This window comes from Coregonus clupeaformis, chromosome 25 (genome assembly GCF_020615455.1).
Source record: "Coregonus clupeaformis isolate EN_2021a chromosome 25, ASM2061545v1, whole genome shotgun sequence".
NCBI classification, from domain to species: Eukaryota; Metazoa; Chordata; class Actinopteri; order Salmoniformes; family Salmonidae; genus Coregonus; species Coregonus clupeaformis.
The window spans coordinates 5,537,624-5,562,161 of NC_059216.1; the positions used below are offsets into that span (position 1 = coordinate 5,537,624).

General features: G+C 44.4%; 2 protein-coding genes across 6 annotated transcripts; both read right to left on the reverse strand.

Annotated features, from left to right (window-relative positions):
• Window positions 1-1,210: 1,210 nt before the first annotated feature.
• snapc1b (small nuclear RNA activating complex, polypeptide 1b) lies at window positions 1,211-5,838 on the reverse strand. 4 transcript variants are annotated; one of them, XM_041846988.2, is made up of 10 exons: window positions 5,596-5,838; window positions 5,191-5,259; window positions 4,822-4,962; window positions 4,500-4,607; window positions 4,096-4,251; window positions 3,363-3,428; window positions 3,087-3,149; window positions 2,515-2,632; window positions 2,138-2,203; window positions 1,211-1,532 (listed from the first exon to the last, which is right to left on the reverse strand). In XM_041846988.2, exons 1-10 carry the CDS (start codon window positions 5,665-5,667, stop codon window positions 1,492-1,494), a joined length of 900 nt encoding a protein of 299 aa, XP_041702922.1. In that variant the 5' UTR covers window positions 5,668-5,838; the 3' UTR covers window positions 1,211-1,491. The 4 variants fall into 4 exon arrangements, with proteins under 4 accessions (XP_041702922.1, XP_041702920.1, XP_041702921.1 ...); XM_041846986.2 differs by having other exon boundaries at window positions 5,191-5,350; window positions 5,537-5,838; XM_041846987.2 differs by having other exon boundaries at window positions 5,191-5,350; window positions 5,596-5,837.
• A 2,608-nt stretch (window positions 5,839-8,446) lies between these two features.
• Window positions 8,447-23,516, reverse strand: LOC121539356 (hypoxia-inducible factor 1-alpha). 2 transcript variants are annotated; one of them, XM_041847777.2, is made up of 14 exons: window positions 23,160-23,516; window positions 16,535-16,728; window positions 16,056-16,210; window positions 15,839-15,923; window positions 15,195-15,510; window positions 14,794-14,900; window positions 14,457-14,604; window positions 13,994-14,283; window positions 13,667-13,854; window positions 13,397-13,537; window positions 10,152-10,426; window positions 9,958-10,054; window positions 9,714-9,819; window positions 8,447-9,607 (listed from the first exon to the last, which is right to left on the reverse strand). In XM_041847777.2, the coding sequence occupies exons 1-14, from the start codon at window positions 23,189-23,191 to the stop codon at window positions 9,444-9,446; spliced, it is 2,298 nt and encodes a 765-aa protein (XP_041703711.1). In that variant the 5' UTR covers window positions 23,192-23,516; the 3' UTR covers window positions 8,447-9,443. The 2 variants fall into 2 exon arrangements, with proteins under 2 accessions (XP_041703711.1, XP_041703712.1); XM_041847778.2 differs by having other exon boundaries at window positions 13,415-13,537; window positions 23,160-23,515.
• Between the last annotated feature and the right edge of the window lie 1,022 nt (window positions 23,517-24,538).

The following is a 24,538-nucleotide window of genomic DNA, read 5'->3' on the forward strand; positions in this document are numbered from 1 at the left end:
ATAGTTAGCAATTTACTGCAAGACTAGTAGGTTACAGTAGCCTACAACCCAGTTAACTCCATTTGATGGAAATATTTGCATAATTGCAAATTGTAGTCTAAAACGTTATTTCCAATTCATCTAAAATATATATTGGGATTGAAAAAATAAGCATGTAGTGAGTGTGCCGTAGGCTGCCTTGAGGTTGGTAGCACATTGGCTATCCAGGTCAGGCATTGTGGTGGTGACATGCTTCAGCATGTAATGCTGAGATTGATAAAAAGGACTTCTGAGTGTAAATATGATATGGGGATTAGATTAGTAGTTGGCATTCTCATTATGGCATAATATAGTATTAAATACACATTACATGCACAGTCATCCACTTGACAGCTTCACCCATGTATAGAAGTCAATCATGCATGTGCAAACACACTAACATGATCAGAGAGGAGAGCAGTCCATATTGACCTCAGAGGTCATACTGCTAGTGCCATCCAGCTAAATTGCCTGGCTGCCCATTCAATCAAGGATGCACAAACGTACCCACACACAAAGTAAGATGGTGGGGAAGAGAATAAAGAATGCAGGAACCAGGACAGCATAATAATAATAATATGCCATTTAGCAGACGCATTTTTGTGTATGGGTGGTCCCGGGGATCGAACCCACTACCTTGGCGTTACAAGCGCCGTGCTCTACCAGCTGAGCTACAGAGGACCAAGTAAAAAGTAGAAACCACTAAGATTCTGTAAAAATGAATTTTTAGAAGAAAAAAAGTGAGGTCATATAAACAGAGACCTCAGAACTCATATTCCTTGTATATAGCCTCATTATTGTTTTTATTGTGTTACTATTTCCTTATTTTTCCCCCAAATATTTGTCTTGCTTTTTAACTCTGCACTGTTGGGAATGGGCTTGTAAGTAAGCATTTCACTGTAAAGTCTACACCTGTTGTATTCAGCGCATGTGAGCAATAACATTTGATTTGATAAGGAGACTTACATATCTGTGACAACATTATGTTCTCTGAACTCATAACTCTTTTAATAAAAGGAAAAACATTTTATATTCCAACAACAGTATCAAAAACATCATAGGCATTTGAAAGGGAACTGGGTTTTCAATGTAATGTAACTTTTTTCTCAATATTTTCAAGCATCAAGTAGTGAATGAAACTGTCAGTGATGGAAACAAATTATCCATATCATTGATTGATACCAGCACAATACAATTCTTAAATGTTTTACTGCGACATGAACAAAAAATCTTTGCATGTCTTCGAAGCCTTCATAAATGAAGGGTAACACCTAGAGGCTAACTTCCTTATGTGCCCGACATTAAAAGCATTGCATTTTGAGTGATTAAAAACACCTATGGTGAAACCAGATGAATGCTGGCTAAAATCAGTTGTACAAAAGATTATGGATTGTGGTTGTACACAGGGATTCATGGCTGACTGACTCTCTAAACCAAACCAATTCTTTGGTACCTTTTTCCTCTTCTGTGACATCACCATTTGAATTTCCTTTTCTTTTTCTTTTTAGTTGTTTCTAAATGGGACAAGCAGAGAGGAAAATTCAGAACATTAGACTTCTTTTCCAATCATTCATAGTGAAGGGGGAAAAAAAATAGATACAGTTACATATCGGGATATTATTTTTGACAATATATCATATCGTTTTGACAATATCACAATATTATTTTTGCGCTAGTTGGCTGTACCTGCACCAAAACTCCAGTATTTTTGGTTCATAGCTTGTTCTCCATCTTCTTTTTAAATAGGGAGCCAATTTGTTTTCAGCACTTTTATTTCCATGACTGATCAAAACGTGTTTTCTCATCGGTCTCTCTTGTCCCTCTGCAGCAGACAGGTGAGCAATATGTTTGGAACATCGAATCGCAATAAAAATCCCAGTATCGAATCGCAATACATATCGTATCGGCACCTAAGTATCATGATAATATTGTATAGTGAAGTCAGTGGCAATTCCCTGCCCTAATCATTCATATCAAATACATTCTATAATAATTGCAAATACAATCACATCCATCTCTAGAACTACCACTATCTGAATCAAAACTGTCTGAGCAGATACTCGAGTGTGTGGTGACCTTTCCACATCCATTCACCCCCTGTGCCACAGCCCTTACATACCTTGAGCTTCAAGTTGACTCATGCACCACAGCCTGGTGGTCTTCAGAGCCTCCTCCCTTGCAGCGCCTGTTGGACACAAAGATTGTTAGTTGGACACACAGACTGTTAGTTGGACACACAGACTGTTAGTTGGACACACAGACTGTTAGTTGGACACACAGACTGTTAGTTGGACACACAGACTCTTAGTTGGACACACAGACTGTTAGTTGGACACACAGACTCTTAGTTGGACACACAGACTCTTAGTTGGACACACAGACTCTTAGTTGGACACACAGACTCTTAGTTGGACACACAGACTCTTAGTTGATCAGGACCATTTTAAGGTGATGTTAGGAACAGGCATACTGGCAGACGGGTACATAGGGACTTGCCTTGGGTCAGATGACTGGTCCTTTGTTTGAGTGACTTGAGTCTCTTATGGTGCGAGGTCTCCTTAGCCGGCCCCGCCTCATCCCTCTCAACCTGCCGGTGTCGCCGGGCCTTGGAGGCCTATGGGGAGAAAAGTAATGCTCCATTATATGAACAACATTCTCTACACGAGCAAACCATCCCAGTCATTACACAGATTATAATTAACTTGAATCAATTAACTTGAGATGAGACAAAAACTGGGTCCCGCTTTATTTGAAGTGCATCTTATGAAGGCTTCATAAAGCATTCAGATAGGCTTCATAAGCACTTCATAAATGGGTCACAAATAATCTATCACCGTATTTCATGCTCTATAAAGGATTAATAAATGTGAACAAATAAATGGATGGTTATCCCACATTATTAATCTTTATAGAGCATGATATACGGTTATAGATGATTTGTGAAGCATTTATGTAGTGCTTATGAAGCCTATATGAAGGCTTTATGACGCTTTCATAAGATGCGCTTCAAATAAAGCGGGACCAAAAATGGTATGTGTAAGTTTGTACATAGGAAACACTTTACAAACCTCCACTAGCTGACCATATGATTTAGACTTGAGGGATGCAAGACGCTGAGCTCGCTTGGAACACTGGGAAGAGAATAAAAGAGATAAAACATGTTGACCACAGTGCCACCCTCTGGCCAAAGTCATTACTGCAAGACGTGTATTGAGGGCAGTGGAGAATATCTGTGAACACGGCACACAAATAATAATCAGTCTTAAAATTAAACATAGGGGTGAATTTAGAACAACAAAACCGGCTGATAGTTGGTTAGTTTATTTTGGTATATTAAAACTCACCTCTTGCTTATTTGAAGTTCCCTCGCCACTATCTCCATCTTCTCCCTCGGCTCTATCTTCCGAACCCTAAACATAATTTAACATAAAGCACACAATCTTAGCATAACAGGATAACGGTAGGTGTATCGCACCCTTTCTCTCTCGCACACAAACACAATCATGCAAGCGCACACACACACAAACAAGACAGCTATGATGAAGGTGGAAAAAGATCATCAAGGACATCAACCACCCGAGCCACTGCCTGTTCACCCCGCTATCATCCAGAAGGCCAGGTCAGTACTGGTGCATCAAAGCTGGGACCGAGAGAATAAAAAACAGCTTCTATCTCAAGGCCATCAGACTGTTAAATAGCCATCACTAGCACATTAGAGGCTGCTGCTGCCTATTGAAATCACTGGCCACTTTAAGAAATGGAACACTAGTCACTTTAATAATGTTTACATATCTTGCACTACTCATCTCATATGTATATACTGCATTCTATTCTATACTATTCTACTGTATCTTAGTCCATGCAGCTCTGTCATTGCTTGTCCATATATGTATATATTCTTAAATTCCATTCCTTACTAGATGTGTGTATTGGGTATATGTTGTGAAATTGTTAGATATTACTTCTTAGATTTACTGCACTGTCGGAGCTAGAAGCACAAGCATTTTGCTACACCCGCAATAACATACGCTAAACACGTGTACGTGACAAATACAATTTGATGAGCAGATCTCTAACCTGAGCCTTCTGCCAGTTGTAGAATCCCACGACAGTGTTGTGTAGCCGTGACACCAAGTTCTTGTGGATCAGATTGATGGATGAGTCTGGCTGGCCTGGCTTGGCTGAAATGGATGCCTTCACCTGCTCATAGTGCTCATGTACGTTTGCCAGCTCCTGTGTTCATCCATAGAATACACACATACACCACAACATCAAAGACTGTAATCCACACTGGAACATGTTATGCACACATAGGCCCTATTACTGCAGTGACACTAGTAGTGCCTCTTAAACCACACGTACCCTGGTTTATAATCTCGGAGAAAATAAAGACAAAAGTATCCTTCAGGCTCTTGTCTACTATTCCAACCTGCTGCTTGCGTGCGTGTGTGTGGGAATACATGGTCATTCTGCTAGCTCACCTCCAACATGTCCATGCTGACCAGCTCCTGTGGCCGGGCCGCTCGCTCAACGAAATCTTCACACACCGTTCTTGAGTTCTTGTTGCTCTTCTTCACATTGAAAATCAGCTGCTCAAGGAGAAAGATATCATGTAGATGGATTCAAATAAATCAACAATGAATGTATCCTCACAGCCTTGTTCAAGCATTTGTTAGTATTTTTAACACACCTAACCCTTTACTAATGTGCAATCATTCAAATAGGGACGATTCTGTATTAACTCTACAGTGTCTATCCATTTGTTGATGTGGACAGCAAGCTAAAGAAGACTGGAGATCTTACCGGCGTGGGCATGGCAGTGAAGTAGAAGGCTTTTTGTGAGATGAGCTGTCTGATGATGTAGACCACATCAAAGTGCTGTGCACTAACTGCATCCTGCTGGAACTTCATCATTTCCTCCCAGTCCTTCAGGGCTAGCCTTATCTGTAGACAATAGAAAAATAACAGCTCATGTTGAAAAACATGCATTATATGTGAATAATGAATAAACACAAATGCAAGTGTATAAAGACAATAATTTAATGTGTTTGTATATGAATCTGTTGTCCAAGATTGACTTTAGAAATTGTATTGTATCTCAGACATTCAATGGTAGTTCTGCTATATAGTGGGTGGCGAAATCTGTATTTCAGTGAAATCAGAGTATCTCACCTTTTCTCTTGGTGTGGACAGTTGGCAGTGGTATAGACCATAGATCAGGTACAAGGCCCCAACTCTAATCTGAAAGGTGTATGGGGGCAGAAAGTATGTGTACGCTGTAGCCAGGATTTCACGGCTGAACAGCCTCTTTAGATTGTTTTCCATTTTTCCACTGTAAAAGACAGACAGACTCAAATCTGAAACCATATTAATGATAAAGTTACACCCATTGCAACACTCAGGATTGGAAAACGTGATGCTTATGCAATTCACTGGGAAGTTGAGACAGACGATAACTTATATTTTGCAGGTGACAGAGCAGCAGATTTTTCTATAACAAAAAAAAAGAGAATCTTACTAGAAAATACTTTGGAACTTCGTCTCTTTCCATATCGTCAAGAATAGCTCGTATCTCACCGATTCTGTCTGCTGAAATCTACTCAGCAACAGCTCACAGTCTGCTTTAAGACGGTCTTTGCAGTAATCCATTATCTACACCTTATCCACAACAACCTTTCCGCAATGTGTTTGCTGCTTGGTAAAATAAAAGATGGAAAATTGTCCCAATATATTGCAAATAGCTAGCTAGCTAGCTAGCATCATCAACGAACACATCCGCATCTTCCTCTCTGTCGCAACACAACGCTTGCAAGTACGATTGTCGACTGCTGATGACGTCATGTGTTTTGCTACAGGATGGGGGTCAGGACAAAATTGTTTGAGCGCAACCACTAAGTTATATGAGCACAACGTCAAACATCTCATTCCAAAATCATGGGCATTAATATGGAGTTGGTCCCCCTTTGCTGCTATAACAGCCTCCACTCTTCTGGGAAGGCTTTCCACTAGATGTTGGAACATTGCTGCAGGGACTTGCCTCCATTTAGCCACAAGAGCATTAGTGATGTCAGGCACTGATGTTGGGCGATTAGGCCTGGCTCGCAGTTGGCGTTCCAATTAATCCCAAATGTGTTTGATGGGGTTGAGGTCAGGGCTCTGTGGAGGCCAGTCAAGTTCTTCCACACCAATCTCGACAAACCATTTCTGTATGGACCTCGCTTTGTGCACGGTGGCATTGTCATTCTGAAACAATAAAGGGCCTTCCCCAAACTGTTCCCACAAAGTTGCAAGCACAGAATCGTCTAGAATGTCATCGTATGCTGTAGCGTTAAGATTTCCCTTCACTGTGGTCCTCCGTAGCTCAGCGGGTAGAGCACGGCGCTTGTAACGCCAAGGTAGTGGGTTCGATCCCGGGACCACCCATACACAAAAAATGTATGCACGCATGACTGTAAGTCGCTTTGGATAAAAGCGTCTGCTAAGTGGCATAAAAAAAAAAAAAAAAAAAAAAGGGGCCTAGCCCGAACCATGAAAACAGCCCCAGACCATTATTTCTCCAACTTTACAGTTGGCACTATGCATTCGGGCAGGTAGTGTTCTCCTGGCATCTGCCAAACCCAGATTAGTCTGTCAGACTGCCAGATGGTGAAGCGTGATTCATCACTCATAACTCCAGAGTCCAATGGCAGCGAGCTTTACACCACTCCAGCCGGCTTGGCATTGCGAATGGTGATCTTAGGTTGTGTGCGGTTGCTCAGCCATTGAAACCCATTTCATGAAGCACCTGATGAACAGTTCTTGTGCTGACGTTGCTTTCAGAGGCAGTTTGGAACTCGGTAGTGAGTGTTGCAACCAAGGACAGACGATTTTTACGCGCTTCAGCACTCGGTGGTCCCGTTCTGTGAGCTTGTGTGGCCTACCACTTCGCAGCCGTTGTTGCTCCTATAAGTTTCCACTTCACAAAAACAGCACTTACAATTGACCAGGGCAGCTCAAACAGGGCAGAAATTTGTCGAACTGACTTGTTGTAAAGGTGGCATCCTATGACTGTGCCACGTTGAAAGTCACTGAGCTCTTCAGTAAGGCCATTCTACTGCCAATGTTTGTCTATGGAGATTGCATGACTTTTGAATATATAGTGTAGTTTATTCAATACAAGTATGTGTCTGTCCCAATCAATTAAACATAACTATAATACACTGAACAAAAATATAAACGCAACATGCAACAATTTAAAAGATTTTACTGAGTTACAGTTCATATAAGGAAATCAGTCAATTGAAATAAATTCATTAGGCCCTAATCAATGGATTACACATGACTGGGAATACAGATCTGTATCACAGATACCTTAAAAAAAAGGTAGGTGTGTGGATAAGAAACCAATCAGTATTTGGTGTGGCCACCATTTTCCTCATGCAACGCAACATCCTTCGCATAGAGTTGATCAGGCTGTTGATTGTGGCCTGTGGAATGTTGTCCCACTCCTCTTCAATGGCTGTGCGAACTTGCTGGATATTGGCGGAAACTGGAACACGCTGTCGTACACGTCGATATAGAGCATCTCAAACATACTCAATGGGTGACATGTCTGGTGAGTATGCAGGCCATGGAAGAACTGGGACATTTTTTACTTCCAGGAATACTGTACAGATCCTTGCAACACGGGGCCGTGCATTATTATGCTGAAACATGAGGTGATGGCAGTGTGAGGCTAGTTGATATACTGCCAAATCCTCTAAAACAACATTGGAGGTGGCTTATGGTAGAAAAATGAACATTCAATTCTCTAACAGCTCTGGTGGACATTCCTGCAGTCAGCATGCCAATTGCACACTCCCTCAAAACATGAGACATCTGTGGCATTGTGTTGTGGCAAAACTGCACATTTTAGAGTGGCATTTTATTGTCCCCAGCTGTCAGACCTGGGATCTTTTATTTCAGCTCATGAAACATGGGACCAACACTTTACATGTTGCGTTTATATTTTTCTTCAGTATTCATGAATATTTCAAGCATGTATCAGGGCGGCAGGTAGCCTAGCGGTTAGGAGTGTTGGGCCAGAAACTGGAAGGTTGCTGGTTCAAATCCCTGAGCAGACTAGGTGACAAATCTGTTAATGTGCCTTTGAGCAAGGCTCTTACCCAAATTGCTCCAGAGTTGCTGTCAATAATGGCTGATCCCTGGCTCTGACCCCACTGTTTCTGGGGGAGTGGATATTATATAATTTCTAATTCACACGTGTACGTGTGAAATATGACAAATGCAATCAACTATCAAGAGTTGTTAGGACTATAGTATTTTTATTTTATTTATTATTGCTTGTAAAATACAAGAAACAATGCTTGTGTTATTCAATTGATATCACAATATTCCATGATCACATTACAGAGTTTAAATATTTAAGAAATAAACACAACCAATGCAATTATTTTTTGGGAGCAATTTTATGTTAGACAGCAACAGGAAGCATGAAAGAGACCCAAAACTGCAGTGTGGACCAATGCCATAAAACAGACAAAAAAGGTATGAAAGAGTAACACTTGCTACTAATGATGAGATAATTATACTGGTAAAATATGATCATATGATGGTGCTAAAGACTAAAGAAGTACATGTTACTTCAATCGAAATAAACCATTTGAGATGGTCGACTAAAAATGAATCGATTACATGATCAAACTGAGGGACCAATCCTCCATGATTAAAAACTAACATTGGATTTAGAGCAAATTATACCGCTCACATGTATTTATTATTCATGATAAGGCTTTAAAGCCATTTCTGAATGTTCCCCTGGTCTATGCACAGTAACAAACATACACTTACAGTAGTAAAGGAATAAAGTGACAAGTACTGAATGACTACATATTTAATGCATTAGCCTAAAATACTGGTAACCAGTAATGGGGATATAACATTCAAAAATACCTTCTGGACCAAATACTATTGTTATATACGACATACGAATGCATAGGAAAATAAAAATAAAAATGGTTGAAATTCCATTAAAACTACTTTTTAAAAGGCTTAACATATATTGCTGGTAATCTCTTATTTTTAAGAAAATATAAATTGTGCGACTGAAGCTTACAATACACTGCTGGCAGTAGCGCCGCCGGGTTTCCATGGAGACCTGATACAACAGAGCCGTCCATGGAGGCGCCATATGTGTGCTGTCTGAGAGACTCCAGAGAAAGAAACAATTAGGTGCCTCTACCTGCAAACACTACAACATCCCCTACACCAACTCTAATGCTGCAGATATCACTTGGTGGATGCAGACAGCAGCCAAACTATAAGATCACTGATATAAGATCACTGATACAGAGAGAGACAAATAAAGGGGCAGCGAGTGGGGACAGAGAGCGTGAGGAGGTTGTAGTGTCTGGTCTGGTCCAGCAGGGGGCAGGCTAAGCGTTGACTCAGTTGACTTGGTCCAAGGCACGCAGCAGCTCCTCGCCCTGCAGCAGGAGCTGGCGACCCACCACGGGGGCGTTGACCTCACAGTCATACCTGGTCAGCTGTGGAAGGGTGAAGGGCGAGCCGCTGCCCTCTGAGGAGATGCCAAGCAGACGGCTTGCCAGGTCTAAGAGAAGCAAGAGAATATACCGGTCATTAGTGTCATTGTTTCATGTAAAACACGCAGAAGCGTAATACCGGCCTTGGCAGTTTTATGTTCCAGGACAAACTACCTGTAGGCAGGAGCAGTATAGTCCTGTTGGAGGCAGCATCAGCGTGGCCCAGCTCAGACACCTTGAGCTTTTTACCTGGCTCAGGACGGTCCTGGAGCAATCCCCCCTGGGAAAAACACAGATTCAAATTAGCACTCATGAGCCAAAATGTTTTTGAACACAAAATATCTCAGCTAAAATGTAAACATTTTACACATAATGAATTGATATAAAAACGTTTAAAACTTTGATCCTATACACTTACTATTCCGACAGCCTGAGACAGAGACATCTTCCTCTTGCGCTGTGGATTCTGGGAGGCCATTGTCCTAAGGGAGATTTCCCTGTCCATTTGAGGCACCCTGAAGCACAGTCGCACACCATGTCAGCACAGTGTTTTGGTTTTGAGGAGAGGCTCAGTTTGAGGGAGTGTGTCTGTTTGTGTGTGTGGGGGCTTACGTCTTGGTAAGTAAGGAAGCAGGGCGAGGGCTATCTGCTGGCTCCGGGGCTGCCAGGGCTGGGGAAGCTGTCCGGCTGCCTGGGGCAATGAAGAGGGAGCCAGGGTAGCTGTGGACCTCCTGGGTGAGGTGAACAGAAGAGCATAGAGAAGAGCTCTCTAGGGGTTGGGCTGGGCCACAAGACAGGGGCTCCTCTGGGGACAGGGTGCGCAGCTGGAAGTCATCATCCATGGGGATGTATGGAGCCAACATCTCCAGGTCCAGGTCCTCCATGGCCTAGAGGGGGAAACAAGCACATATTAGATAAGCTTTTCCCTGAATCAGTTATAGCTCTTCCTCATACCAGCTGATTTACATTGACATTGTAGTCATTTAGCAGAAGCTTTTATCCGGGGGAATCAGAGGTGGCAGAACGGAGTGCTTGGGTTGGGGTGTAGGGCAGGGATCATCTGCCCACGGGCCTCCAGTTGGGGAACCCTGGTTTAAGGTTTCAGCATAGCCTGAAGGTATGGAGGGGCAGTTCCTCTTCCTGCTCCGCAGGCAAGTACCATGGTCTTGTAGTGGATGTGAGCTTCAACTGGAGGAGCAGAGGCGCATGGGAGAACCTGGGAAGGTTGAACACCAGGCGGGCTGCAGCATTTTGGATAAGTTGCAGGGGTTTGATGATACAAGCGGGGAGCCCAGCCAACAGCGAGTTGTAAGAGTCCACACTGGAGATGACAAGTACCTGGATTTGGACCTGCGCCGCTTCCTGTGTGAGGTAGGGTCGTACTCCACGGATGTTGTAGAGCATGAACCTGCAGGAGTGAGTCACTGCTTTGACGTTTGATGAAAACGACAGGGTGTTGTCCAGGGTCACGCCAACGTTATTTGCACTCTCGAAGGGGGACACTGTGGAGTTTTCAAACGTGATGGAGAGGTCTTGGCCTTCCCCGGGAGGAAGAGCAGCTCCGTCTTGTCGTGGTTGAGCTTGAGGTGGTGGGCCCACATCCAAGCTGAGATATCTGCCAGGCACGCAGAGATGTGTGTCAACACTTGGGTGTCAGAAGGGGTGGGAAGGAGAAAAATAGTTGAATGTCATCCGAATAGCAATGATATGAGACCATATGTGAGGATATGACAGAGCTAAGTGACTTGGTGTATAGAGAGAAGAGGGCCTAGAACCGAGCCCTGGGGGACACCAGTAGTGAGAGTACGTGGTGCAGACACAGATCCTCTCCACGTCACCTGGTAGGAGCCGCCTGCCAGGTAGGATGCAATCCAAGAGTGTGCAGAGCCTGAGACGCCCAGCCCTGAGAGGGGGGAGAGGAGGATCTGATGGTTCACGTGTCGAAGGCAGCGGATAGATCTAGGAGGATGACAACAGAGGAGAGAGTCAGCTTGGCAGTGAGGAGAGCCTCCTTGACACAGAAGAACAGTCTCGGTTGAGTGACCCGTCTTCAAGCCTGACTGGTTAGGGTCAAGAAGATCATTCTGAGAAAGACAGCGAGAGAGTTGGTCAGAGCCGGAACGCTCAAGTGTTTTGGAAATAAATAAAAAAAGGGATGCAGGTCTGTAGTTTTTGACGTCAGAAGGATTTAGTGTTGGTTTCTTGAGGAGGGGAGCGACTCTGGCCATTTTGAAGGTCAGGGATGAGTTGATGAGGGAAATGAGGAATAGGAGGTCTCCAGAGATGGTCTGGAGAAGGGAGGAGGGGATGGGATTGAGCGGGCAGGTGGTTGGGCGGCTAGACCTCACTAGTCGCAGGATTTCATCTGGAGAGAGAGTGGAGAAAGGGGTCAAGGCGTAGGGTAGTTGTGTGTGAGTAGGACCAGGGGACTCAATAGGCTGAGTGAATGAAGAGCGGATGTTGTCAACCTTCTTTTCAAAGTGGTTGACAAAGTCGTCTGCAGAGAGGGAGGAGAAGGTGGAAAAGAGTTTCCTAGGGTTAAAGGCATAAGCTTGAAATTTACAGTCATAGAAAGTGGCTTTAGCAGCAGATACAGAGCAAGAGAAGGTAGAGGGGAGGGAGTGAAAGGATGATAGGTCCTCCAGAAGTTTAGTTTTCCTCCATTTTCGCTCAACTGCCCACAGCCCTGTTCTGTAAGTTCGCAAGGAGTCACTCAGCCACGGAGCAGGATGGGTGGGCCGAGCCGGCCGGGAGGAAAGGGGACAGTGCGAGTCGAGTCATAGGCTGCGGAAAGGGAGAAGAGTAGGGTCGAAGAGGCAGAATCAGGAGGGAGAATGATTTAGCAGAAGGGTGAGAGGATAGAAGAGGAGAGTAATGGGAAAGACACTGAATATTGCAACTGCGCATGAACATCTGGGTAGGGGCTGACTGGCTAGGGTTGGAGGAGAGGGAGCCAGAAAAGGAAACAAAGTAGTGATCAGAGACCTGGAGGGGGGTTGCAGTGAGATTAGTAGGTGAATAGCCTCTAGTAAAGATGATGTCACCTGCCTTGTGAGTGGGAGGGGACTGGGAAAGGGTGAGGTCAAAAGAGGCAAGGAGGGGAAAGAAAGAGTTTGAAATAAATTAATCAAAGGCTGACGTCGGGAGGTTGAAGTCGGCAAATACGAAGAGCGGTGAGCCATCGTCAGGAAATTTGTTTATCAAGCTTGAGTGGACAAGTGACAGCATGGATTTCAAATGAGGAGATGGACAGGTGAGTGGAGAAATGAGTAGCCCTGTGCCACCACCACGACGACCAGATGCTCTTGGACTAGGAGAGAAAACGTAATCAGATGAAGAGAGAGCAGCTGGAGTAGCAGTGTTCTCTGGGGTGATCCATGTCTCTGTCAGGGCTAAAAAGTCAAGGGACCGAAGGGTAGCATAAGCTGAGATGAACTGTGTTCTTGACCGCAGATCAGCAGTTCCAAACGCTGCCAGAGACCAGGAATTCCACATGTTGTGCGCGCATGGTACACTAAATTAGAAGGGTTGCAGAAAAAGGGTGGGGAGTGTCTGTAAAGCCTACAGGCAGAGGAGCAAACAGGTATAGAAAACACACAGTTGACAAAGCTATAAAATAGCTAAATTAGATCTGAAAATAACTAGGAAAGATACTCAAGTGAGAGTGGTTTGATTCTCGTGTTTCATTCAGGTTTACTATTGTACTGAGATGATGGGGGTGGGTCCATATCCATTATGGTCCGTAAGTGACCATATGCATAAGATTAACCAAATAATTAAAACTCACATTCACGTCATACACTGAGTGTACAAAACATTAAGAACACCTTCCTAATCCTGAGTTTAGAATGTCTTACCATAGATAGGAACTGTACCTGTGAGGTGAAAGGAGTCTTGGGCCCTGTGTCGATGGCAAACAGTCTTTCCACCATGTCCAGTTTAAACGCAGCACTGATGTCAGACTCCATTGGGAAACAAAAGTCCAGTGGGCTGTCAGGCTGCAGAGAACATTACATTGGTTAAAGACTAGTATTTGAGGACAGAAGTATTTTTGACATAAACTTTCCATTGATTTCCTGATAGGCAGTTTTAAAAGGTGTCTGTCTGGACGTGATATCTCTGCTCACCTCAGTGAAGCTGTGGCTGCCTGGGGTGCTGGAGGAGTCTGGACCAGCCTTGGTGTCCACTGAGGTGCTGGGGACCAGGGGCTGATCACTGGGGGGCAGCAGAGAGAGAGGCAGGGCCAGCTTGTCACTGGTGGAGGGCAGCATCACATCCTTGTAGATAGGCACCTCCTTCAGCAGGATGTCAGAGTCTGCAGGGACAGGAAAGAGGGGGTCAGAAAGAGTTTGGGTTGGGACCAGTAAAGTGTGAGTTCTAGCACTAATTATCCTGTTCATTTTCCATTCAAAAGTAACCATCACACAACGCTTCAGGCAGGGCAGGGTACTGACCGGGGCAGCTGAAGTCCAGGGAGATGATGGTGTCTCCAGCGGCCGGGGCCAGAAGGGTGAGGGCCTCTGGTTCCTCCTTCAGTCTGTCATACAGACTGGCCAGGGGCTGGGCCTCCATCGCCTGGGTGAACAGCTTGATCACATCCAGCTCTGGGCTCTTCTCCTCCATCAGGAGCACAGGGGACACCTCTGCCTCAGAGCTCTCCTCCTCCTCTTCCAGCTCCTTCTTCACAGGACTCATGTCCTCCGTCTGCTCCAGAGACAGCACCATCTTCTCCTCCTCAATGCCACTGTAGCAGGAGGGAGACAAAAACAGTTACATATTAATGTATTACTCCCGCTTACAAAGTGAAAATCAGATTGATTGGTTTAGTCAAAACCCAGTGAGTCAGTCCCCCAGACAGTTTAAACCCCTGATCAAACTAGCCTCTTTAAAAAAACACTGTGTGGTCCATGACTATACCTGAGCACATAGTTGACACACACAACACACTGGGGCTGGGAGTTCTTGCTGTTGTAGATAACAGTGGCCTGAGTCTCCACCCACACAAAGCCTCCTCTCTTAGCCAGCATGCGGTACTGGCCTGTGCTCACCTGGCCCTTCGCAAACACTGGAGACGAAGAAAGAAGAAGAGGGTGAGAAAAAAGGATGAGAAAAAAAGAGACTGCTAGTAGCTACCTAGTACTTAAACATTGTATTATGTACTAAAGCCTATTGCCAACATTGGACATTTCCAGATTATGTGTCTGCTTTAAGGGGGAATATCTTTGCATTGTCATGTTTTGGTAGGGATACTTACAGTTGTGATGGGTCTTCATGAGGTGGTCTGAGTCCAGGGCATGGTAGTACTCATACACAGAGCGATTTAACAGGTCCTCTGGATCATAGCCCATCAGCTCAGTGATCCTGGACAACACAGATATGGGACAGGTTAATCCTACTTTTTACTGGAGTGCCATTCAACCTATTGGACACCAGGTGGCTCTGTGGCACTACATTCAGGAGCTACCTATTCTTTTATCACATATTTTTGTGTCAATAACAAGTCGTTTTACTTTTCTGGGAAAAAATATAACGCAACATATATTCTTATAGCAATATCCCTGATATGGAGAAAAGATTTGTGCTAGATTCAGTATACTTCTACTACATTATCTATGCTGGTGCTGCAGGCAGTGGAGTGGTAGGTCTCAGTCACACCTCTCGTCACAGAAGGTGAACTTCATGTCCAGTGTGTGGCGGCTGAGGAAGGTCTTTGTGTCCAGCGGTGCTTCGATGTTGGAGGGGTGGGGGATGGGCTCACAGACCAGCACCAGGTAGGGGACGGATGGCTCCTTGTGCCCACCGGGGCTCTGCTCAGCTGGGGCTTCATGGAGCCGCACATGGCCTGAGCAGTGAAGAACCTTCCAGGTGGCTGATTTGACATTGACAGTGCGCCCCCTGCTGGTGAGGGTACATTTCATCCGCAAGAAGAAGCTACGTTCTGTGTTTGGTTCCTTGGACTTTTTAGAGGTCCCTGAACAGGCAGAGGAGAAAAGAGAGAAGGTGAGACTGAGGTTAAGAAATAGAAAATTACATTTAGTGTTGGTATGATGTGCAAAAAGGAATGTAGCAGTGTACCAGTGAAGCAGAGTGAATGCCATGGGAAGAATGCAGCCAACTAATCACTCTGACCTCAGGGATGGAGTGGGAATTGATAACTGGTTCTGACTTTGTTTTGCTCCGAGCTGCTAACTTCAGCCCCACACTACTTGTTACACTGATATTCCAGAGCGCTGTGTGTAGCAGAGTCTATTTTCAGTAGAAACCTTTAGTTTGTGTGTTTTCATAGGGGTGCGTCTCACCTGTTCTGTGTACCAGCATCTCCCTCAGCTCCTCGTGGTCACAGGGGTGTGTGTACTCAAACACACTAAGTCCTGTCAGGTCAATCTGCACATGGACAGAGAGGAAGGACGTTCAGAAACATACAACATATTCAAGCCAAGGGAAGAACACCAAAAAGATCTGCATTCTTTATCAGTCTTAGTCAGTTGTTTCTGACTAATGGAGTAGAAAACCTACCTGTGCTAGACCCAAGCACTTGTTGACATTCTCAGAGAGATAGACCATGTCCCCGTCCTCAGACAGCACCACGAGGAAGCCCTCCAGAGCCTTCAGATAGGAGCCATTCATCTGGGAGTCCAACTCACTCTCCTCCTGCTGCTCCTCCTTATCATCTAGAGAGGGGAGGTAAGAGGGAGGTAGCGGAAGGGGGGTGTGGCGACCGGGACATGAGAAAAGCAGGATATATGATTACTAGCCAACACACATGCTTGTGAGGCAGGGCACTGCGACATCCAGGGGCAGGACCACAAAGGGATCTATATCCTCCTGTCTGCAAGTTTATAGATCTCCCAGAGCTGCCCTGGCAAACAAAGGCTGCTCACCTCTTCACCACCTCTCTCCTTCTTACCCCTACCCCTTAACCTCCATGGTACTTTGGACCAATTTGGACACTACAAACCTATATATCCTCCCCCTCCTTCCCCCGGGGTACTGACCTGTGCTCAGCAGATTCCTCATGTGCAGGTAGCTGATGGCCAGTCTCATGATGGAGGCCTTGTCCAGGTTGGAGGTGACGCTGTGGGGCAGGGGCAGCTCCTGGGCCAGCTCGTAAAACACCTCCGACTCCTTACTCCTCCTGCATCGCGCCGCATCCCGGGACTTCTCCTTCCTCCGGTCCGAGCTCACCCTGCTGTGGGAGACAGGCCAATCAACAAGAGGCAAGTCAGAGTCCGGGTCCAGACCAAACACACACACCACCAGGGCTTGCATCGTTGTTGTGTCTGCCTGCTCTACTCTGTGCACTGCTCACTCAGCCATTGGCCAGACACAGTGGGGAAGGCTGCATGGCCTGCAACAAGCACTCAGTCCAGCTGTCTCGCCATAGCAGGCTCATTTACATACGCTAGCTCAGTCTGCCATCTTATTGAATGCGAACCAAAGGAAGCACAGTGATCCCCCATGGAGTGATTGGCTGGGAGAAGGGGCTAGGTTGTGTGTGATGTGCAAGTACTCTCTCCCCTCTGCCTGCTTGGTGCCCTGGGGACAGGCTACATTTACATTTTAGTCATTTAGCAGACACTCTTATCCAGAGCGACTTACAGTTAGTGAGTGCATACATTAAAAAAAATTAAAAATACTACATACAGTGCATTCAGAGCCCTTCCCTTTTTATTACGTTACAGTCTTATTCTAAAAAAATATATTTATTTAAATTATCTCAATCTACACACAATACCCAATAATGACAAAGTGAAAACAGATTTAGAAGTTTTAGCAAATGCCTTCGGAAAGTATCCAGACCCCTTGACTTTTCCCACATTTTGTTACGTTACAGCCTTGATTAAATAACTAAAAATCCTCAGCAATCTACACACAATTTACATAAGTATTCAGACCCTTTGCTATGAGACTCGAAATTGAGCTCAGGTGCATCCTGTTTCCATTGATTATCCTTGAGATGTTTCTACAACTTGATTGGAGTCCACCTGTGGTAAATTCAATTGATTGGACATGATTTGGAAAGGCACACACCTGTCTAGATAAGGTCCCACAGTTGACAGTGCATGTCAGCTTTAAACCAAGCCATGAGGTCGAAGGAATTGTCCGTAGAGCTCAGAGACAGGATTGTATTGAGGTACAGATATGGGGAAGGATACCAAAACATGTCTGCAGCATTGAAGGTCCCCAAGAACACAGTGGCCTCCATCATTCTTAAATGGAAGAAGTTTGGAACCACCAAGACTCTTCCTAGAGCTGTCCACCCAGCCAAAACTGAGCAATCGGGGGAGAAGGGACTTGGTCAGGGAGGTGACCAAGAACCCGATTGTCACTCTGACAGAGCTCCAGAGCTCCTCTGGGGAGATGGGAGAACCTTCCAGAAAGACAACCATCTCTGCAGCACTCCACCAATCAGGCCTTTATGGTAGAGTGGCCAAACAGAAGCCACTCCTCAATAAAAGGCACATGACAGCCCGCTTGGAGTTTGCCAAAAGGCACCTAAAGGACTCTCAGACCATGAGAAACAAGATTCTCTGGTCTGATGAAACCAAGATTGAACTCTTTGGCCTGAATGCCAATCGTCACGTCTGGAGGAAACCTGGCACCAAACAATTAAGTATATGTTTTCAAAATGCATACTGCCTCTAGCTCATTGCAAAGTGGTGTGATGCGCTGATGAAGCCTGCCTTCCATTGCCTATGCATTTTCTGTTGAGATGCTGTGGCAGCAGCTTGCGCTCCCTGACAGATTTTACGCTCCAAGGCTCTGTATATGTATGCTGTAAGTAATAAATAAGATACATAACGAATATACTGTACCCACGCACCAATTTAATTCCACGAAATTACGCAAATTAACCTATTTCCCGATAAGCATGACCAGTCAAATGTATTTCCATCGACTGGTATTTCCGTCAATTAATATGCTAAAAAGCATTATTTCGCAATGGGATGTTTTCTTTCTCCCGGATAATTGGCCGGCACCAATTTTATTCATAGGACATTCTATTTATTTATTTTAAAAATCTGACAAAAGACAGCTATTACTGGCTAACGGAAACCCTGGATGAGACCAACTCATGCATTCCCTCAGCCTGAAGTCAAACTAACAGACAGGCAGGCTGGCAGTAGGTAGAAGTCAATCAGTCTGTCTGTGCCTCTATCAAGCTGACAGACTGACTGTGCAGGTCAGGAGCTCAGTCAGCGGGGGACAAATATTTACACCTGGGATCATCAACTAGATTCAGCCGCGGGCCGATTTATTTCTACAGCGGATGGTCGGGGGGCCGGAACATAATTACAAATATTCTGTAGACTCCAAATTGACCGCAAGATGCCCAAACAGTAATGTTTGACTAAAACAATCGTTTCAAATCTTGCTTACATTTGTATACAATCAAGTTTCCCTCTATTATGTGTGAGAATACTTCGGAACAGATTTCTTAAATTAAAATCACTTGGAGCTGATTTCCTGGTGTTTTCACATGTCCAACAATACATATGAATTATTATAATTTTTTGCTGAGAACGCTTGGGGGGGACAAATAAAACCACCCACAGGCCAAATTCTGCCCGCCAGTTGGGGAACCCTGATTTACACTATCCTACGTCAGCTCTCCCAGACCACATCAGGCCCTGACTGTTTGCCTCTTTGAAAGCTGATCCTCTGTGTTATACAACCAGTTCTGCATAGCATCAACACACTTCTCACCCTCCGGGCCCCTGCTACAGACTCCTGGCCACTGGCCATAGCCCAGAGCGATATCTTCCAACCAACCACTGCTGCTAAGCGAGGCAGATAAAAATCTGAGTATCTAGGTCTTCACCTGTGGAAATCTGCCACATGAAGGTAAATGAAAATCTAACCTAGCATTTAGAAAAGTATCTCTGTGCTTTGTATTGGTATGGAATCTATTCAAATGACAGACAAGTATGGCTTATGCACAGAGACAGAAATTGTCTGGAAAACTACCTGAAAGGTGCTGGTTTAGGCTGGAGCTCAAATTCTACAAAGTGAACTCTGTGCAGTACAAACAAAGGCTAGTACAGCATACAGGAATCTTCTGCTGCAGTTTTAATGGTGCATCGTCCCCTCCACACTACATTTTACATTTACATTTTAGTCATTTAGCAGACGCTCTTATCCAGAGCGACTTACAGTTAGTGAATACATATTTTTATTTTTTTTATACTGGCCCTCCGTGGGAAACGAACCCACAACCCTGGTGTTGCAAACGCCATGCTCTATCAACTGAGCTACATCCCTGCCGGCCATTCCCTCCCCTACCCTGGACGACGCTGGGCCAATTGTGCGCCGCCCATGAGTCTCCCGGTCGTGGCCGGCTGCGACAGAGCCTGGATTCGAACCAGGATCTCTAGTGGCACAGTTAGCACTGCGATGATGTGCCTTAGACACTACAGATGGGAGGTTGTTTTTTCCCTTTCTCTAAAAGCAGGGTAGGCACTGCCTTGATTCTCATCCTTCCTCTGGATCACAAATATGGGCTGAAAACAAAGGCTAAGAGAGGCCACCATTTCATAACATCTCTACGCACATGGACATGCATGCCTACCAGCGTCCTACATGTCATTTTGGCTTGCAGATATAGCATAGGCCTAACCAGCACATTTGTTGTATAATGTTATTTAGACTTAATTGCTCTGTTTTATAATAATAATAATAATATATTCTATAAGAAATTCATTTGAGGATAAAGCTCAGTCATGCAAACAGGTGGACATGGATCAAAAGACAGGTCTCACATTCAGTGCTGTACAAAGGCATTGCCAATTTTATTGTAACCCAAATCCCTGACTGAATTAATAAAAAGTACTGACCTGCTTTTACTTGGAACTGTTTGGGGTGATCTGTCACTAGCGTCCAGTGTGACAGAAATCATAGTCTCGTCTGCTGTGTTACATAACCTCTTTCAGGCTGTAAAGTGTACTTTACAGCACTGTGCAAACCAAAATGTTTACAAACTATTCTAACCTATTTTTAATTAAGCACAGTGACAAATTCCTAATCTCTCCAAATCGTATTGCAGCCTAACAAGAAAAATTTCTCACAAAACCAAATTGATCAATCTCAGACACAACCGCCCCAGGCTATGGGTTGATGCTCTTGTGTAAATGACACTCATGAAATAGGTCCATCCTGTAGCTACAGGTTTAGTACAGAACAGGAAGTAAGCTAGTCCTATGCCTATGATAGAAAATATATTAAAGACCATAGATCATGAAAGACCCATAGGCCTACTTGCACAAAAAAACTATCTTAAATAGACGGTTTGTTCAATGTAATGGCTTTTTCCTTCATTTGGCCAATGTACACAGAAAGTGCCAATTAAATTCACCCAGTGAATTGCCACACACACTTTGTGCCTGGAACTCCCATTGACGTCAGGCTCTCAGTGATTAAGAAATTAGACTGAAATAAGATCACAGCAATCTGTGGAGACTGGTAAACACAAAGGAGTATTCCTGTCTGTAATAAAGCCCTTTTGTGGGGAAAAACTCATTGTGATTGGCTGGGCCTGGCTCCCCAGTGGGAGGGCCTGGCTGCCAAGTGGGTGGGCCTATGCCCTCCCAGGCCCACCCATGTGAAATCAATAGATTAGGGCCTAATACATTTATTTCAATTAACTGATTTCCTTATATGAACTGTAACTCAGTAAAATCTTTGAAATTGTTGCATTTATTTTTGTTCAGTATACCATAGCTGGGCTTTGCCTATTCTTGACACTCAAAGCCAAATTTGAACACTTCAAAACATTCATGATCAGCATCTCATAAGATCTCACTGTCATTCCTGTGTATAACTTGGTCGAACATGTCACATTTGTCATCTTGGTCAAGAAGGTCAAGGTGGCCAACAGGGTAAGGGCTTGATTCAATCCGTATGACTGAAGTTCAGCGCTATAGTGCAATGGAAATTTAAAGGCAATGTTTCCACGTTTGGAGACCGCATTCACTGTAAACGCTGCATACACTACGTGGCCAAAAGTATGTGGACATGTGCTCGTCGAACATCCCATTCCAAAACCATGGAGTTAACCCCCCCCTTTGCTGCTATAACAGCCTTCACTCTTCTGGGAAGGATTTCCACTAGATGTTGGAACATTGCTTCAAGGACTTTCTTCCATTCAGCCACAAGAGCATTAGTGAGGTCGGGTAATGATGTTGGGCGATTAGGCCTGGCTCGCAGTCTGCGTTACAATTAATCCCAAATGTGTTCGATGGTGTTGAGGTCAGGGCTCTGTGCAGGCCAGTCAAGTTCTTCCACACTGAAATCGACAAACCATTTCTGTATGGACCTCACTTTGTGCACAGGGGCATTGTCATGCTGAAACAGGAAAGGGCCTTCCCCAAACTGTTGCCACAAAGTTGGAAGCACAGAATCGTCTAGAATGTCATTGTATGCTGTAGCGTTAAGATTTCCCTTCACCGGAACTAAGGGGCCTAGCCCCAACCATGAAAAACAGCCCCAGACCATTATTCCTCCTCCACCAAACTTTACAGTTGGCACTAAGCATTGGGGCAGGTAGCGTTCTCCTGGCATCCGCCAAACCCAGATTAGTCCATCGGACTGCCAGATAATGAAGCGTGATTCATCACTCCATAGAAGGTGTTTCCACTGCTCCAGAGTCCAATGGCGGCAATCTTTACACCACTCCAGCAGACGCTTGGCATTGCGCATAGTGATCTTAGGCTTGTGTGCGGCTGCTCGGCCATGGAAACCCATTTCATGAAGCTCCCGACGAACAGATCTTGTGCTGACGTTGCTTCCAGAGGCAGTTTGGACGTCGGTAGTGAGTGTTGCAACTGAGGACAGATGATTTTTACATGCTATGCGGTCCCGTTCTGTGAGCTTGTGTGGCCTACGACTTCCCGGCTGAGCCGTTGTTACTCCTAGACATTTCCATTTCACAATAACAGCATTTACAGTATACCGGGGCAGCTCTAGCAGGGCAGAAATTTGACGAACTGACTTGTTGGAAAATAGGCATACTATGATGGTGCCACTTTGAAAGACTTCCGTACGGGCCAGTCTACTGCCAATGTTTATCTATGGAGATTGCATGGCTGTCTGCTCCATTTTATACACCTTTCAGCAACGGGTGTCTGAAATAGCCGAATCCATTAATTTGATGGAGTGTCCACATACTTCTGTCCATGTAGTGTATAGAAATGACCTTGACATTTCAATCTCACCATAGCGCTGAACTTCAGCGATACAGATTGAATCAGCCCTTAGTTAAGTGATAGTGTATCCATCTTGAGACCTCTTGACTGTACTGACTAACTTACGGAGCCAAGAACCTAGTTAGTTAACATTAGCTTATTAAAACATAATGTAGCTTAGCTAGCTAAATTGGTTAGTTACTAGCTAGCTAACTACCGTTAAATGAAATGTTTAACAAAAACTCCAGTTGTCTCTATCTAGCTGGCTAGGCTAGCTTTAGTTTATTATCTATATACGGTAGTTAGTTACAGTAGTAGCTACGCAAACGCCTCAAAATCGAACGTTAACAAACCAAACAGAAGCTATCTAGCCATCTATTTATTTTGGTGAAAAAATAAACAAAACATTGGCTAGCTATTTAACTAGAGGTTAACGTACCTTTTCTTTTCTGGGACAACTCCTGTGTCCATTTCAGGACGAGGACGACTAACTTCTGAGCCAAGACTCGAACAATCAGTACCTACTGTGACGTTAGCTATCAAACTGTGTTTGTCGGGCCCGTACGGAAATGAGCTAAAAAATTAAAATACACGTAGCTATTAAAAATAATTTAATCCGTAAATTATGTTTTCATAAGTGTTGTTGATCAATGGAATTCGGAGAGGTCAAGCCTCCATCGCGGAAAGTCAAAACATGAGTGCAGAATAATGTGTTTTAATTCCTTCGAAATGGCATGAGGTGCCACGCTGGAAAGGTTGCTTGGAACAATGTTGTAGCTAGTTAGCATAGCAGCTATCTGATCAGCTGCTTATCCCCTCCCACTTCTTCGTTGCCTTTTCCGGAGCGCGCGCTATCCGGCTTCCTTGGGAGGTACAGACCCCCTTGAAGTTGAAATGTTAAAATTAAAATGTTAAGGTTAGGCTTTAGGGTGAACCTGTAGCTGGCTTGAGGAGACGATGAATATAATGAGATCTCTGACGCCCAGGATCCTTCAGTTCAAAGTCCCATTAGTCCAGCTCTGCAAACGTTATAATGTCAAAATACGTTCGGTACTAGCCTATACATATACTTAGAATTCATTTTTATATTCGATTCTATTTATATGAGCCTACGCTACGTTCGTTTCACTCCTTTGCATCAAGTCATCTGAAGTGCTATTGTAATGTAAGCATGACACATTTACCAGAGTTCGATGGCATTTCCCTCTCAAATTCTATGAAACAGTAATATCAAACTGTTTAATCTATACAAACTAATACAACATTAAATCAAATCAATGTTTATTGATCGCATACACAGATTTCAGATGTTATCGAAGTGCAGTAAATCTAGCAATACAATAACAATACACACATAATCCAAAAGATTTAAACAATATCAAGAGTGGCGCAGTGGTCTAAGGCACTGCATCGCAGTGCTAGTGCTAGCTGTGCCACTAGAGATCCTGGTTCGAAGCTGGCCGTGACCGGGAGACCCATGGGGCGGCGCACAATTGGCCCAGCGTCGTCCAGGGTAGGGGAGGGAATGGCCAGCAGGGATGTAGCTCAGTTGGTAGAGCATGGCGTTTGCAACGCCAGGGTTGTGGGTTCGATTTCCACGGGGGGGCCAGTATGAAAAAAAAAAAAAGATTTAAAAAATGTATGCACTCACTAACTGTAAGTCGCTCTGGATAAGAGCGTTTGCTAAATGACTAAAATGTAATGTAAATGTAAGAAATTAAGACATATCAGAACGAGCAATATCAGAATGAGCAAGGTCAGATTCTGTGGTATAAGTATATATAAATGGTGTGTATATGAATAGAAAAGGTGTGTAGC